This window comes from Trachypithecus francoisi, unplaced genomic scaffold, assembly GCF_009764315.1.
Source record: "Trachypithecus francoisi isolate TF-2019V2 unplaced genomic scaffold, Tfra_2.0 Contig01558, whole genome shotgun sequence".
Lineage (NCBI taxonomy): Eukaryota > Metazoa > Chordata > Mammalia > Primates > Cercopithecidae > Trachypithecus > Trachypithecus francoisi.
Window position 1 is genome coordinate 3891201 of NW_022681440.1, and position 18304 is coordinate 3909504.

Below are 18304 nucleotides of genomic sequence, written 5' to 3' on the forward strand. Positions count from 1 at the left end.
AAGGAGATGGCACAGGATTGGCAAGCCATCAGGGAAATCTCCGTGAAATCAGCAGCGTACAGCTTTACAGTGGTTATATCAAATTGTCGGACCAGACGGAAAAAGGATACTTATTAATTTGATCCTTGGTATTTATTTTTGTTTAGCTTTTATAATATTATATATTGCTTTTGCATTTCAGAAAAATGAACTCATTTTTGTAGTGGGCCTTGAAAGGTACATAGCATTTTGCTACTTGGAGGTGGAACACTCGAGGTAGAAGACACTGTGTCAGAAAAAGCGCAGTGTAGATGCAGTCTTAGGAGAAAACAGTAGAGTGGTCTGATAGTGTAGGAGGAGGGGTTCTCAGAAGAGGTTGGAGGCAGGTTCTTGTTCAATGGTGCAACAGAAGACCTGGTCTCTTTAGCTGTCCTTTCCTGAGCAGGAATCCTGACTTTAATGCTTCTGTGTGACTGCCTAATTTTTATGATGACTTTGATATTTTTTCAATATCAAATTAAAATAATAGATCCATACGATGTTTAGGAAGAATGCATATGTAATAGAAAATTTACTGTAAACCCGATATTCTAACACTATGCATTCAGGGCCTTTGAATGAAAAAATAATGAAATTACCAACTCCGTGGACCTTTGAAATACTAAACACGTCTATCCTGTGGGGAAAAGGGAAAGACATCTGGCAGTGCTTTAATTTCTACTGAAGAAATAAAAGAAGCACATCAATAGACTTTTTAAATCATAGTTTTTACCCATATTTATCTATTCTATATTATTATAAAAATAACTGCAAACACACTTCAGGAGTCCAAGGCAGGCGGATCACGAGGTCAGGAGTTTGAGACCATCCTAGTTAACACGGTGAAACCCCGTCTCTACTAAAAATACAAAATTAAGCTGGGCGTCGTGGCGGCGCCTGTAGTCCCAGCTAGTCAGGAGGCTGAGGCAGGAGAATGGCGGGAACTCGGGAGGCGGAGCTTGCAGTGAGCTGAGATCACGCCACTCACTCCAGCCTGGGCAACAGTGCGAGACTCTGTCTCAAAAAGTAAATAAAAATAAATAAATAAATAAATAAAAAGCTGCAAACAATTCTTTAGTCATATTTTAAAAGTATTTTATCTTAATCTAATATTTATTTAATTACATATAAAATAGCACTTAAAATTAATTTTATAAAATAAGGATAGCAGTAACCTATCTGGGCTATTTTTCATTAAAACATTCTTTAAATCTTTAAGTCTACTTTCCATTCTAGAAACTCATATATATGTATAAATTCCTTTGAAATTATCAGGATTGAAACCTCTTCTTATTTGCAAGTTTGGTGTGAAGACTTTGAATTCATATGTAAATGGTAGACGCTCTGGCTTGATATTAAAAAACTACAATTAACTATCTAATTTAATTTTATTGCTTTCTCAAGCTTAGTTTTTCAATATGGAAATAACTGCTCTGGCTTAGAATTATTTTGTCAGTGTGAAAATAACAAAATCTACCTTTTTTGATAGAATTTAAAGTGATGCCACCTTTCCTAATTCTAACATGGTATGTAACACCATCCAGAATTAGCTAAACTCTGGATGAGTTTAAAGCCTAAAGCCCTTGAGACTCCCAAAACCAGCCTGAGGCTTCATTCTCTGTTAGAAGAAGTCAGAGACATCTCTAAAACTGTCATGCTCGTCATTGTGGTTTTAACAGGGAGGGGATATGTCAGTATCTTCCAGGGAAAAGACACGTGTGGCAGAGTCCAGGAGGATGTCTCGCTCTCTCAGAAACCCCATGTGACCACAGGCAGAAGACCATCACCCTGGTCACCTCCTCGGGTCTGAGTTTTGAGGTTTCTAGCGGGGCTCTGCTTTGTAGGCAGGACTGAGGGATTGAATGTCCAATGGCAGATTTTAGCCTCCAGGTAGACAGCTGTGCCCCACATGCCCCGGCCTAAGCCACATGGTTGGTTTTTCTTGTGTAGCCAGCTCCCACCTGGCATTGCTAGATCGGAACAATTACATACTCCACAAAGACGCCTCCCAGGAGTGAGCGCAAAGGCCAGATCTCTCAGGTCCATGCCAAGTTCTGTACTAAACAAGCATTTGTACTATTATATTTCTATTTTTACCAATACTTATAAACCAAATTTAAAAACTGAAACGCAGGATTCATGTAAAAGTTGATCATAAATATTGAAAGAAATTAGAGGACCTATATAAAGGATTTTCTAAGAACCATCTAATGTGTATTTAGTATCCTTTTCATATTAAAAAAGCTGTTATTTAACACAAAAGGTGCTTTACTTGTGAAAGTTTATATTTCTTAAGGAAGTCATTGTTTCATAAGAATGAGGAGGTTGTTCAAATGCCTATTGGGTACAGTTATATGACACTTAAGTCTTCCCCAGAGACAGCAGTAAACACTGCTGACAACCCAGTATCTTCATGTAACATGTATTTTATTAATTTTCAGTGGTTTATCATTTCAGATCAATGGTTGCTATATAGGTCGAGTGTACTGAAAAACCATCTTCAAAGGTCCAGCCCTGTAGACTTCAAAAGAACTTCAGAAAAAACGGAGATACTTTAAACAACTTCTCGATGTCTTTATTAAAAATTGACCAGTTTAGATAATTAATAAAATAATTCTAAATCCTAAGGCATCAGTCTTCACAAGTATATATGAAATCAATTTGTATTTACATACTGAAAATACATGTTAAGCTACATAAGAATCTATTACGTGAAATTAATACAGTATAAATTTATCTGAAAAATTGTGATCTCAAAGTATGATATCTATGAAAATAAACAAATGAAAGAAAATGTCTCTGAAAGTTACCTGAGAAATTCAAGACATGACTTTTCTGTCAGTAACATAATTACATAGAAGTCTCAGTTAAAAAAAAAAAAAAGGTTATAGAGGCCGGGTGCAGTGGCTCACACCTGTAATCCCAACACTTTGGGAGACCGAGGTGGGTGGATCACTTGAGGTCAGGAGTTTGAGAACAGCCTGGCCAACATGGCAAAGCCCCAACTCTACTAAAAATAGAAAAATTAGCCAGGCGTGGTGGCGGGCACCCAGCTACCTGGGAGGCTGAGTCAGGAGAACCGCTTGAACCCGGAAGGTGGAGGTTGCAGTGAGCCAGGATAGCGCCATTGCACTCCAACCTGGGTGACAAGAGCAAAACTCCATCTCAAAAAAAGAAAAAAAAATGGGGTTATAATTGTTAAAATATGTTTAAGAAACTGAAATGTTTATGCATAAAAGTATACTTTTAGGTATAAAAAAATCTTAAACACTATCATAACAAACTTGACTTACATGCATTAGTGTGGGCATAGTGGGGAACTGCATAGACGGAGATAATTATTAGTGTAAGTAATATGTTGTGGTAGGTATGTTAGCAGCTTCTTTGAATTTGACAGATTTTGTAAGCATAAAACAATTTTATTGCAAAATTGACATGAGAAATGCAACCAGCTAAACAATGTATTATTACATACATACTTTTTGAAATTAAGGCTTACCAAGTTGATTGGTAAATACAGAAAATAATCTTTCCCAGTAATAGAGAATAAAAATAACTGTAAAGAATGCAACCCTGTCTCTTTATTTTTCTTACTTACCTTCACAAATACAGTTTTTAAAATCTCCATTACCAAACGACAATTTCCAAGACAGAGTGCATTCTGGCTTCCTATCTGAAAATGCCTCTAAGGAAACCAGAGTAAGAGAAGGAAGAAAAATGATGGCAGAAATAACTCTGGTGCCCTACACGCTAGGGGAGATTAAGCTTTCAGTATCTGGATATATTAAGAGTCAGGATATTTTGGCCGGGCGCGGTGGCTCAAGCCTGTAATCCCAGCACTTTGGGAGGCCAAGACGGGCGGATCACAAGGTCAGGAGATGGAGACCATCCTGGCGAACACAGTGAAACCCCGTCTCTACTAAAAATACAAAAAACTAGCCGGGCGAGGTGGCGGGCGCCTGTAGTCCCAGCTACTTGGGAGGCTGAGGCAGGAGAACGGCGGGAACCCGGGAGGGGGAGCTTGCAGTGAGCTGAGATCCGGCCACTGCACTCCAGCCTGGGTGACAGAGCAAGACTCCGCCTCAAAAAAAAAAAAAAAAAAAAAAGAGGATATTTTTATATTAATAAATATTTATGTATATATTTCTATTTATTATAACATTTACTATATTTTATATTAATATTTATGCCAAGTATATTTATTAGTTTTTTAATATGGAATTTCTTTCATATTCTTAATGTTTAGGCAAAAAACTTAACATAATTCTAGAGAAAACTATCTATAAATGATAAGCCTCTTAGCAAACATTCAAGGTTTTAAAATTTAAATTACTTTGTTTTTACTTTATTTATTTGAGATGGGGTCTCAGTCTGTTGCCCAGGCTGGAGTGTAGTAGTTCAATCACTGCTCACTGTAGCATTGACCTGCCAGGCTCAAGCAGTCCTCCCACTTCAGCCTCCCAGGTGGCTGGAACTATAGGCATGTGCTCCCATGCATGACTAATTAAAAAAAAAATTATTGTTTTTTTTTATAGATGGGATCCCCCTGTATTGCCCAGACTAGTCTCGAACTCCTGGGCTCAAATGATCCTCCTGCCTCAGCCTACCAAAGTGCTGGAATTATAGCTATGAGCCACAACATGGGCCAGCCTGTTTTAATTTTAATTTGATGTAACATCACTTAATATGCCCTATCCATCTCTCTTCACAGAAAGTCACATTGCATAAAGAGAGGAAAAGGTAGCACAATAAAGAGATGTTTCCTTGTACTTCCGCCCTCCTTTGCCAATGTGTGCCAGCCCACCAGTTGATTTTCTGGCATCTTCTAGCTCTGGCTTCACACCTGAGCAGGAGTCAGTCACATATACCCATCACTTTTGTGTGTTAACCACCAAAAGTCCCCCCTTCCCACTTCTCAGGGATGTCAATTAACGAAGGGAAGCCTCGGTGGTATTTGAGGCAATGGTAGAGAGTGGTGCTGTGGGGCAGGTCAGTGGCGCCAGGGTACCTGGGCAAGTTTGCCATTGGGCATGACATTCAAGTTAGACATCACCGCCATCACTTTGAACACAGCGACTGCTGGCTCTAGAATTGGATCAAAATATGCTGCTTTGTTATCTTTATGTGCTTACTCTCTGGAAAAATACATGAGCAAACAGCTTCAGCAATTCCCTCTTTCACTGCCTTGCACAGCAATGCTCTCTCCCACGTGAACATCCGGGTATTCATGAGCACGGAAATGCATGCGCGTCTCTTTATTCCATGGCTCCCGAGAGTGGAAGGAGTGTGGCCTCTCCATCTCTTTCAGTTGCTGATGCCATGGTCAGCTGCTTGTCTTCCTGGTCAGGCTTGGACCAGAGTCTCCCAGGCAGACAGGTGAGGAGCTGGGAGGTACCTGCTGTGTTCCACGCAGAGCTTCCTCCTTCATCTCACTCCAGCCTCCACTTTGAACCCCGCCTCCAGGGAAAGGAAGGCAGGGGGGATGCGCTTCCTGCCGAGACACGCACACTTCCTGCAGAGGCAGATCACAGGCCCGCGTCTCTGCGGAGCTCAGTGAGACGCCACCACTCGGGGAAATGCAAGCATGCCTTTTGATGCCACTACAGGGAGGATAAAGACTTTCTGGAACTAGATAAAGATCAGGCCAGGGAAAAGGAGAGGGGAAATTTTGACTCCAGTTTTTTTAGGGTCTTCTTTTTTTCATCTCTAGACTACCCAGTGGGAGGGCAACAGGATTTTGCTTTGAGATAATTTTGTGTGCTCACGGATAGAATATTATTATCTTATGTGATGATGGGTGTCTCTTCTTTTCCTTCACAGCACTTGCACCCGTTGAATTTTAAACTTCTGTAGTGTTTGCTTAGTATCTCTCTTCATCACTGTTCAGTAAGCTTTTTACAAAGGCAGCAACAGGGTCACCACGGTTCACTATGGCATCTCCAGCCCCAAGCACCCTTTCTGGTACATAATCCACTCTCAGTAGATACTTGTTGAGTGAGTGATTGAAAAGATTTGTTATTTGGATTTCATAGATAAATCATGGCAAGAATCACTGACTTGCTCAATGTCATAGAGCTATTCAGTGGCATAAAGAATATTGGAATCAGGAATGTGTTCTACCAGGAAAATCACCACCTTATTTCTTTTACCCTTTAAGAGGTGGGAACGATGGCTTTTTGTTTTGTTTTCCCAACAGGAAGGGTGCTACTATCTATAATGTGGTTAGATAACTTCAAGATTCAACTAGAAGGGAAACCTTAGCATTGTAAGTCCACATTAAAATAATAGCATGGAGTCACTCGTAAAGGGTTTCAGCCTAGTTGGTTTCATGAATTTACTATTAAAGTGCTTTCTGGTTATTCTCTAATTCATCAATTCATCAATTTGTTTATCATGATCCTAGCTAGACAATAGGGACTGATGAAAGGAAGTAGTGGCTGGGGTGGGAGGAGGATATGCAGACCCTGTCTCCTAGAGGCTGACAGTCTCATGGGAGCTGTGTGGTCTATGAGCAGATACTGGACCTCTAGAGCCAGAGCAACCAGGAAAGACTTTAAGGAGGCAGTGACAAGGCATTGAGTTTTGAAGGAAGAGACAAATTTGCCTTGGCAGAAAATAGAAGAAAGGCATGTGAACACTCCCTCGACATCTGGAGGGAGGAAAAGTGCACTGCCAACAGGAGACCAAAGTAGCTTGTTATGGGGACAGCATGGTTTATAGTCCCATTATTATTATTATTAATTATTATTAGAGACAGAGACTCTCTCTGTCACCCAGGCTGGAGTGCAATGGCACAATCTTGGCTTACTGCAACCTCCACCTCCCAGATTGAAGCAATTCTCCTGCCTCAGCCCCCTAAGTACCTGGGATTACAGGTGTGCACCACCACGCCCAGCTAATTTTTGTATTTTTAGTAGCGTTGGGGTTTCACCATGTTAGCCAGGCTGGTCTTGAACTCCTGACCTAAGGTGATCCACCCACCTCAGTCTCCCAAAATGCTGGGACTACAGGAGTGAGCCACCGTGCCCTGCGTATGGTCCCATGTTACAGATGACAAGCATCAGGAGTGTCCCAGACCCTGACCTCACAGAATTTACAGAAATGGAGGTTCCCAGGGGTAATTTGCTTCTCCAGCTTACAATCCAGGTTTGTGTGACTCCAAACCTCACTTAGTAATAATGATGCTGTAAAACTTCTAAAATAGTCTCTACCTGTAGTCCTTTCTTCTGATGAAAGGATCCAAAACTCCAGCTAGGTTCAGTCCAATGTTCTTTTCAAATCAATACACATCTGCGCGGTTCAGCAACGTATCATATCCTGTCTCACGGTATATTCTCACTTGTTATTAAACTTTTGTTTATCTGTTTGTGTATTTGGGCCTTTTTCCTCCACCTAAATTCTGTACCATCTTCGGCAGCCCTTCAAGGTTCAAGAGAGTTGTGAACACTCATCTCACACCTCTTAGCTGTTGGTTTGATTTCAAGGTTCAAAGTTTTATGACTTTGATGCACTATGTTTGAATTACAGACTATATTTCAGGTTATTCCATTAGTACTTGGACATGTCGTTTTCCATAAATAAAATAATTACCAATAATAGATATACATTTCTTAACAAAAATGAAAATAAATTGGGTATTGTGGTAGTTCTTCAAGTTGTCGAACACTTGTAAAAACTGGAAATGCTTCCATAAAACATCACCTACATAATATTACATTACATTATCTTACTTCTTCGGGTATATATCTGAAGAAGTAAGATAAGTAAAGAATTGATAATGTTTTTGTTTTAAGGCAAACAGACTTAGATAAAACTGTTTCAGACGGCTTATAAATAGGGTCTAGCAGTGTGAGTTAGAAAAAGCAGTTACATATTTATGAATACTTTCCCCATAATTCACTGTGCTGGACACTCAACTGGATTGTCAGCAGGTCACAGGTGATAACTAAGGATTTTATTTGAGTCATAGAAGAATAAATTTGTCCTAAAGGAATTTTGAAGATATGGAGAATATATTAAATAAAACTGAGATAATTTAGCTTAGACATATAATTCTTCTAAGTTCTTCAAATATTAGGGGAGTAATTTTGACAAAATGGTCATTCAGAAATATTTCTCACTTATTTCCCTTCAGGAAAAATGTTGGCTAAGGTACTTTGGAGTCAAATATTTAGCTTTCTACTTTCTAAAATCAGCTGTATGGTATTTGTTTTTTCTTGGCTTCCTTTGCAGCCCCTTGTGGGTACAACGTAACTTCTCAGAATGGCACCATCTACTCCCCTGGCTTTCCTGATGAGTATCCGATCCTGAAGGACTGCATTTGGCTCATTACCGTGCCTCCCGGGCATGGAGTTTACATCAACTTCACCCTGTTACAGACGGAAGCTGTGAACGATTACATTGCTGTTTGGTATGAGAACCTCTCAAGTCAAAATATCTGTAATCATGATAAACAATTCTGACTTAGCATACATATGCCATTTATATACAGGGCACATATTTAGAATAAACTTCTTAGATACTAGAGAAGAAATTCACCAACGAAATCCAGAGATATAGTGAATCAATTTCACATAGTACATGTGGGTTTTGCTGCATGGTAGAAATAGGCAGAATTATGTCTATTTGTCTGTATCTGTGTGTGTGTATAGAGGATGTGTGTTTGTGGGTGTGTGTGGGGTGTATCTGTGTGTGATGTGTGTCTCTATGGGTGTGTATGTGTGGTGTGTGTGGCTTGTATATGTCTGTGTGTGGCTTATATGTGTGTTTGTGTGTGTGGTGTCTGTGTGTGTGTGTGCATGTTGTGTGTGGTGTGGCTGCACTCTTGTCGGAGCCCACAGTGGAAGCAGGAGCAGAAGCCAGTGGCCAGGGCAAGTAGAAGCAGAAGACCATGCTGGCCAGGCTGGTCTCGAACTCCTGACCTCAGGTGATCTGTCCACCTCGTCCTCCCAAAATGCTGGGATTCAAGGTGAGAGCCACCGTGACTGGCCAGTTTTACCTCTTTCTGGCAAAAGAAAGAGTGCTTACAAAACTCCCTATATGCTTGATGAAACAATGACAAAAATCACGCAACATGGATGAGGAAAGGCGTGCTGCTGTTGACATTTGACCAGTGCCGAGCGCCTGCTGAACACTAATGAAAGACAGAGACTGGAGGGTTCCTCAACTTTGTGGAAATTCAACATCTTGATGTTTACAAACACAGTATCCAGAGAATGGATATGTTTTATTGCTTTTATAAAAAAATTAATTCATTAGCCAAAGTTTCCATTAATCTCACTCAGAAATAAATATACTTAGATGGCCGCCTCTTTCTGTCTTTCTAGGGACGGTCCCGATCAGAACTCACCCCAGCTAGGAGTTTTCAGTGGCAACACAGCCCTCGAAACAGCATATAGTTCCACCAACCAAGTCTTGCTCAAGTTCCACAGCGACTTTTCAAATGGAGGCTTCTTTGTCCTCAATTTCCACGGTCAGTTGATTTTCACTCCGGTAATTAAGACTGAGAATTCCATGTGGTGTTTCCTGCTGAAGTTTCCTGACTCAGCCGAGGGCATATATGATTCTCTTGCATTGGAGGCCACTGTTTCCTGTGGTCCTTTTTTTGTTTAATGATATCTTTATTATTTCACATCATAATAAGCTTGGATTTATTCCAAGATACATGTATCCTAAGTGAAGCTCTGAGATGAAGACCCTTGAAAGAGATTTGGTACCTTTTATAGATTTACTCATCCCTGTCTCAGGATAAGATGTTATAGCAAATGTCATGTAACTATAAATGGTGTGAAAGCAAACCTCCAATAATCCTGGGAATGCACTCTAAATGATATGCAGGACATCTGTCAATCAATTGCTTATCTCTCACGAACACTGCCACCCACAGAATTCCTTGGGACAAGGGACAGGGCAGATGTTAGCAAATCTAAACATGGACAGGGAGTCAGGTTGGCTGTTGAGTCATTCTTCTTACAGAATTCCAAACATCTGTAAAGTGTGTTTATTTAAATGTTATACTTTAAAAAATAATTGTACACTTTTTTCCTTGGGCTTTAACTATTTTTTGGCATTTAATAATATGAACATTTGAAGTTTGGGAATTTCATAAAACTATGATTCATGAATATAGACATTTCAGTCAGTATACTTAAGCATTATAACAACTGTCAGGTGAATTTTTGTAATAGTTGTGTTTATTCAGCAAGTGTAATTGCAATTATTATTCTTTCCATTAATCATTTAGCATTTCAGCTCAAGAAATGTCAACCTCCCCCAGCGGTTCCACAGGCAGAAATGCTTACTGAGGATGATGATTTTGAAATAGGTAATATTTTCTTCAATACAATACCATGAACTCAACACAACATTTTTTTACACCCACTTCTCATTGTAATCATTACTCAGACAAGTTAATGAGTAATTTGTCAGAGAAACAAAAATGAAAACAAAAAGCAAACTATCCTTAAAGTATTGCTGAGAACTTATGCAGAGGTCATGTATCAAATAGAAAATGTCTGTCCTTCTTCATTACCATGATTTTTTTTTGTTTTGCCATTTGAATTTTGATGTCAGTTTGAACATTTTTTTCCTCTACAACATTTGCTAGTCGTATTTGCTAGACAGACGTGGGCAGATATCTGTATGTGGTTAGGGGGACGTATTCATGCACTTGAGAAAAATCTTAATCATTCGTGGCTAAAAGGATGATTACATAACATTGACATTTCCTTGAAACTGGGATATAATAAGAGAAAATATTTAGTGATATTTAGGATTTCTGCTTTATCATTTTATATTAATGATCTAATTTATTAAATACTCTTCTGGTCATACTGAGAAGGCAGTGATGGCATATGTTTATAGTATAATTATTGTAACCCAGGATTTTTCAGCCCCAATTATAAAACTCTGCCCTGTGTTTCAGACCGCTGGTCAAACCATGTGACCTGATTTCTGCTGTCCTCACCCTGGCTTACTTAATTGGAACATTGTGCTAAGTAGGCCAAGGTCAGAGATGAGTCTCCATGGATGCTGTAAAGTCATTCGATTCTACAATCTTGCTTAAACCATAGCATCTGTTTTTCTTTTTTTTTTTTTTCTTTTTTTATTTTTCCATCTGCAATCACTGGGGAAGGGGAACCAACATGAATGCATCAGTCAAGGAAGAAAAGCTGGCCCATCATTTCAGTACTAATATCGGCTAAGCTTAATAGAGCATCTTTATAAATTAAGAACTTAAAATGGTATGATTTTTAAAAGACTAAAAATAAATATCGACACAGTTTCTAAAAAGATTTGCAAGTTGATTTAATTCATTACGTAGTCTGATATGTGTAACACCCTCACACATTCAGAAGGCCACACACAATTTCCTAGTTTGTTGTATTGACTCTTCCAGGAGATTTTGTGAAGTACCAGTGCCACTCCGGGTACACCTTGGTGGGGACCGACACCCTGACCTGCAAGCTCAGTTCCCAGTTGCAGTTTGAAGGTTCTCTCCCAAGATGTGAAGGTATGCACTGTTTGATACTAAAACTACATACACTTATTCAACATGGAAAATTGTATTGTTTGTATTGGTCTGCATTTCTTTGTACAGGTGTGAATTTATTTATTTATTTTTTATTTATTTTGGAGATAGGGTCTTACTCTGTCACCCAGGTGGGAGTGCAGCGGCGCAATCATAGTTCACCACAGCCTCAACTTCCCTGGTCTCAGGTGATCCTCCTGCCTCAGCCTCCTGAGTAACTGGTACTACATGCGTGCACCACCATGCCTGGCTAATTTTTGGAAATTTTTAATATATATAAACAGGTTTTCACCATGTTACCCAGGCTGGTCTTGAACTTCTGGACTCAAGCGATCCCCCTGCCTCAGCTTCCCAAATTGCTAAGATTGCAGGCATGAACCACTGCACTCAGCCTGCACTTAATCTGTGCTCTGATCCCATTGCAATGAAACTAACATGCTAACAGAAATATCCAGTGATGCTTTTTCTTTTAGCTAGTCCTAGAAAATAAACCAAGGCCATATCAAATAAGAGATCATGTTTCTCACAGCAATTTATCATGTAAATGTTCAAACATGGCAAAATTGAAATAATTTTAATACCGGAATAATTTAACACCTTAATATACACGACCTAGCTTCCACTATGAAAACTTACAAAGTATTTCCTTTATCACATGCCTATGTGTTATTTTTCTAGCCATTTATTAAGCTATGCTATATTTTTGATGCATTTCAAGGCAAATTTTGAATATTACTTCATTTTGCTGTAATTGTATTAGCATGCATATAATTAGCTAGTGTTTAATATTTTGATGTAAATTTATAAACAATGAAATGTGTGCATTTCATGTTTTTCTCACATGTGTTTAGCATATGTAGACCATGTGCAAGAAAATAGACAATATGCAACAATAGAACAAGATATTGAGGCTGAATCTGTTGATTTCATCTATTAGAAGACAAGTAGATCACTTTTAAAAGATTGTTTAATAGCACCACTTTCAAGTATCATTGAATAAAAAAGACTGGAAAAGCTATACATAAGCTCAAATGCGCAAGTAAGTTAGAAATATCATTAGTTCACCTATCAAAAAGCTTTGCAAATTAGAACAGTTTTTATGCCTTCAAAATCATAACGAAGTGCAGATGTAGTGCTTTTGAGCAATGCAGCTCTTTCAAGGAATCCAACTATTGTAATTCCTTAGGGTGGGTGACACAGCTCAAAGAGCCCCTACGATTTAGCAAGGCAAGACGTGGAGCCAGAGTCAATCAATCAGGCAACTTTGAGCAAATCACTCTTTCCTGCATTGTGCACAGAGAGGATGATTTATCTGCTGTATTTTTGAGATTGTTGTAAAGACTCAGTGAATATTAAATGAATTTATCTTTTTGAGTGTTTTATAATGTTAACTGCCTTCCCTGTAAAAGGAAGTTTTCCTTGCAAAAGTATCAACTTGGCAGTGGTTTTGCAGATGCTCACACCTGTGAATGGCTCCTCTTCAAAGGCCTGAAAACTGGCTGAGCGCGGTGGCTCATGCCTGTAATCCTAGCATTTTGGGAGGCCAAGGTGGGCGGATCACCTGAGGTTGAGAGATCGAGACCAGCCTGACCAACATGGAGAAACCCTGTCTCTACTAAAAATACAAAATTAGCCGGGCATGGTGGTGCGTGCCTGTAATCTACTCGAGTAGCGCAACCAGCTACTTGAGTGGCTGAGTCAGGAGAATTGCTTGAACCCGGGAGGTGGAGGTTGCAGTGAGCCGAGATCGTGCCATTGCACTCCAGCCTGGGAGACAGAGCAAAACTCTGTCTCAAAAAAAAAAGAAAAAAAAAGATCTGATAACTTTGTGCATTCTCATTCTGGAATGAGGCAGGATTCCAGGCACCCTGAAAGAGAGAAACAGTCTTCTACATCTGAAGAAAAATTGGCATACATTTTGGAATGAATTATTACCAAATATCCATAATAACTTGGATTTTTTTTTGAAAAAATGTTAACATTAAATTTGTATCTACATGAGAGCCATTGATTACAGGAAACCACTACCTGAGCAGAGGACCAGACCCTTAGCCTGCTTATCTGTTTAAACGCTCAGCAGACCACAGGCTGTGGAAGTCATCAAAATCTGTGCCTCTAGGTTGCCTTACTTAGAAGTGGAGATTGCATTGGGTGCAAAGTCAGGACCAAAGTCATTACCTTCTTAGGAAAAAGGCAACGTCTGTGCCATCTTCCAGGATCAACAATGGTCTGTAGGTGGGTTCTTTCCTCAAGGTGGGGGGGATATAAAAAGTGTTCATCTTCTGCCATTCTATATAAAAATCAACTCAGGCAAACCTTTGCATTTTTTAAGGTACATTTTAATCCCAACAAACAAAGCCTCAAGTTTCTCAGAATAGACGACTTTAAGTAAAGGTGATCTTAGCTGAGAAGAGAAGAAAGGCATACGTATGTATCAAATGTGCTTCTCTAAAAACAGGGAATTTTGGCCAGGCGCAGTGGCTCATCCCTGTAATCCCAGAACTTTGGGAGGCCAAGGCGGGCAGATCACCTGAGGTTGGGAGTTCAAGACCACCCTGCCCAACATGAAGAAACCCCATCTCTACTGAAAATACAAAATTAGCCAGGTGTGGTGACACATGCCTGTAATCCCAGCCACTCGGTAGGCTGAGGCTGGAGAATCACTGGAACCTGGGAGGTGGAGGTTGCAGTGAGCCAAGATTGTTCCATTGCACTCCAGCCTGGGCAACAAGAGCAAAACTATGTCATTTAAAAAATAATTTAAAAAAAGGAATTTGATTAGGGTGTCCTCTCCAGATGAACCTAGTTCTTATTTAAATGATGTTTAATTCATGACAAGCTAAGAACAGAGAACAATCATGCACTGCATGACATTTTGATCCATGACAGACCGTGTAGATAAACGTGGTCCTGTAAATTATAATGAGGCTGAAAATTCCCACCACCGAGTGACGTCTAGCAGTCGCAGTGCTACGGGGCAACGCATTACCTTTCCATGTTGAGACGCGTTCAGATGGGAGAATACTTACCCTTGTGTTCCAGTTGCCTACAGTCTTCAGTACAGTCTCATGCTGTGCAGGTGTGTCGTCTCAGAGCAATAGGCTACACCATATGGCTTAATTGTGTAGCAGGCTGTACCATCTGGGTGTGTGTAAGTGTTCCTGGACCAAACTGAGGGTAGGGCTGTTATTTTTCACGGCCCAATAACGAGATGCAGATGAACTGAGGAGGAAGAGAGTTTTTATTTCTATAACTGGTTACAAGGAGAAAGACTGGAAATTATCACCAGATCAACTCAAAATTACAAAGTTTTTTAGAGCTTTTATACCTCCTAAGCTATATGTCTATATGTAAGTGTGCATTTATTTAAAGACATAAGTGATTAACTTTTTAAAATTTATAACTAAGGTCTGAGTCCTGAAGACCTTTCTCTGGAGCCTCAGTAAGTTTACTGAATCTAAATGGGTCCAGTGCTGGGGTGATTAACCTTGTTTTGTCTCCTGCTAAATCACAAAGGTTTGGGGCGTTCCTGTAGACCCCCATAAACTTGTTTGTGGAGGTCTGGGGAGTTTCTTCAGGCTGCTAATAAAACTTGTTGAATCCTAAAAGGGTCCTGTGAAGAATTCCTTTGTTACCTGGTCATGCTTCAAGGCCCAGGAGAAGCCTGGGGAAACTCTTTGTAGAAAGGCACTGGCTCTTTTAGCTTTTTAAATATTTACCTAGAACACTCCGTTCCAGTCTTTGTATAAAGGCACTGGCTCTTTCAGCTTTTAATGTCTAACTGGAACACTCCGTTAGTACTGAAACAGTTGTTATGGAGGCCTGCGTTCGTGAGACTGGCCTGCCACTGAAGTGCATGCTGTTATCTTTGCGTGGTGCCGTGATCCCCTAAAGCTGCATTTCTCACAGCCTGTCCCACCTTTAAGTGGCACATGTCGAAATCAACACAACATGTGCATTATTCTCTAAATCTCCTCAGTCGTCACAGACATTTACAGGGAGTGTTCTGCAGACAAACTTCACCAACTTTCACTCACGTCGGAGGTTCCCGCACCCAACTCCACTCTCAGGCGGCACACAGGATTACCTAGTTCTCTGCTCTTTCAAGTCACGGGTCAATTTGCTGAAGACAAACGGAGAGTGATCTTAACTGTCGTTCTCTAAATGGCTCATCATTTGAAAACAAACAGGAAATAGGACCCCAGATGTCTCTTCCCAAATCCTGAATCACTGAAGCACTTAATTATTGTCTCTTTAAGTAACTTTTCTACTATTCGATTGATTCGATTGTGCTCAAGTGGGGGCCCGTCTCCCAATAAATTCTTCAGAAAAATTATATTAGCTATTAGTCTGTCTTCTTCAAATGTCATAACCACACTTTTAGAAGTTGTGTTTTGAAAATTATCACCCTCCCAGCGCTTTGGGAGGCCGAGGCAGGAGGATCACTTGAGGTCAGGAGTTCGAGACCAGCCTGGCCAACATGGTGAAACCCTGTGTCTGCTGAAAATACAAAAATTAGCCAGATGTGGTGGTGGGCATCTGTAATCCCAGCTGCTCTGGAGGCTGAGGCTGGAGAATCGCTTGAACCCCGGATGCGGAGGTTGCGGTGAGCCGAGATTGTGTCACTGCACTCCAGCCTGAGCGACAGAGCAAGACTCTGTCAAAAAAAAAAAAAAAAAGAAGAGAAAAAGAAAATTATCACCAATTTTAGGGAAACACGGAGCGCGCATTGTTCTTTGAAAGTCAGCGTTATATGAAGATGTTACTGTGCTGGACACTCATCTTAATGCAGAAAAACCTGAGTAAGAGACATCACAGAAGTGGCTTTTCTCCTGTTAAGGAAAAGAGAAGTATTTCAAAAAGTGAAGAGAATTAATAACAAAGGTTTGGAAACACAAAGGAGGGTGCGGCGTTGAGGAAAAAGGAGGAGATGGCTTCCTACTGCTTGCTCTTAGGGGGTTTTGGGGGAAGAGGTAGTAAATTAAATCAGGCTGGAAACCTAAGCTAGGACCTGACTTTAAAGGTCTTCAAAGTCAAGTTTCTTCATCCTGTGGACCACGGGGGATCCTTCAATAGTTTTTAGAATATTCATCTCTTTAGAAAGAAAAAAAAAAAAAACATGCATTTTCAATGAACATTAAGGAGATTCAATGACCTTCTGATAATGACCATTCGGGAAAGCAGCAGACGGAGGCAACATAAAAACCACTGCTGCCCAGCTCCGGCTTCCTTCTGTGTGTGGGATAACAGCAGGCGTCGCAAGGGCCCTGGGCCAGCTTTTCCCCTAGTTCACAGAGGACTCGCCTTCTCCAATTCCATCATACCTATGGGTGCTTTTAAGAATTAATCTTAGTTACTCATAAATCCCAATTTATGCTATTAATCTAGAGTACTAATCCTCATCTATTACTTTTGCTGAAGGCCTATGAGATGCATTGAATAAGATGCTTTGGGTTTTAAGCCTCACATTTTATTTTTCTTTTAAAAAATGCTGGGGCACTAACATTGTGCAGAAGGATGATAGCTCAAAGCACAGGTGGTGTCTGAGAGAGGGAGGCTTTCAGGTGTGTTTTTGACAGACGCTCTAAGCAGGTGCTCCCCTATGGTGAGAGGCTTCCCAGATTCTCAAGTGGAGACACAATTGTTTTCTAATGTGTAATTGCTGCTAAGAAATAAACATCTCAGCTATAGGATCACACTGTAGTCCCTTTAAGCCCTCCCATTCCAAGTGGGTATTGCTCCACGCAACAGTTTATGACACTGAGCAGAAGGAGCGGTTCCATATGAAAGAGCAGAAGAAACACAAGAAAACAAACAAAACCACTTTCGCTCATGGATGAACACATCCAAATGCCTCTTAGTCCGAGCACGGTGGAGGCTGAGGTGGAAGGATCGCTTGAGCTCAGGAGTTGGAGACCTGCCTGGGCAACATGGCAAAGCAATATCTCTAAAATAAAAATACAAAAATTAGCCAGGAGTGGTGGTGTGCGCCTGTAGTCCCAGCTACTCGGGACTACAGTAGGATCCCGTAGTCCTGAGATGTGAGGATCGCTTGAGCCTGGGAGGTCAAGGCTGCAGTGAGCCGTGATCCTGCCACTGCACTCCAGCCTGGATTGGGTGACAGAGTGAGACCCTTCTCAAACAAACAAATTAAAGAACAAAACAAAACCTCAAAACACCAAAAAAACCCAAATGAATTTTGAAAACAATATATATGACTGAAAAAAAGTATTGCTAAGTGTTGTAAGAAAAATGATACAAATGGAAAATGGTACAAATTCTCTACCAATTACCTCCTACCTCTTTAGGTCAGAGAGAATTGTAGAAACTGGGGGTCCTCTGTAAACTAATGGGAATTATATAACAAATTGCTTATATTTTCATTTTGTCTTTCCTAAGAAACAAAATCAGCATTTCAAATATAACAGGAATAAGAATGACTATGCTTAAAATGCTACTTCTAGATTAGATCACTGCCTTGCTGTCAAACTCTAGGATGTGCAAATAGTTTTTCAGGTGGATTTTAGCAACTCAGTAAAGGTTTCTTACTTCCAGATGGCCTGAAGTTCCAATGTCATCTGATAACTATAGCTGCAGTTATAAAATCTCAGTCCTCGTAAAAACACAGGGTAGAGAGATTGGCTAACTATTTTTCAAGTGTAATCCCACAAACTGAAACGCCATCTGGTAGCATTTTTGTGTTAGTGTAAGGTCAGCTGAGAGAAAGGACAAATAGACCCAAAGTCAGGTGAGTAA

At 40.2% G+C, this 18304-nt stretch overlaps 1 protein-coding gene across 1 annotated transcript in view; it reads left to right on the forward strand.

The window, feature by feature from the left end:
- CSMD1 (CUB and Sushi multiple domains 1) overlaps window positions 1-18304 on the forward strand; it is a 2074981-nt gene that overhangs the window by 1890175 nt on the left and 166502 nt on the right. Inside the window, exons 43-46 of the mRNA XM_033177634.1 lie at window positions 8251-8428; window positions 9345-9490; window positions 10262-10342; window positions 11417-11530. Of these exons, the coding sequence (XP_033033525.1) occupies window positions 8251-8428; window positions 9345-9490; window positions 10262-10342; window positions 11417-11530 (519 nt within the window). The remainder of the gene's footprint in view (window positions 1-8250; window positions 8429-9344; window positions 9491-10261; window positions 10343-11416; window positions 11531-18304) is intronic.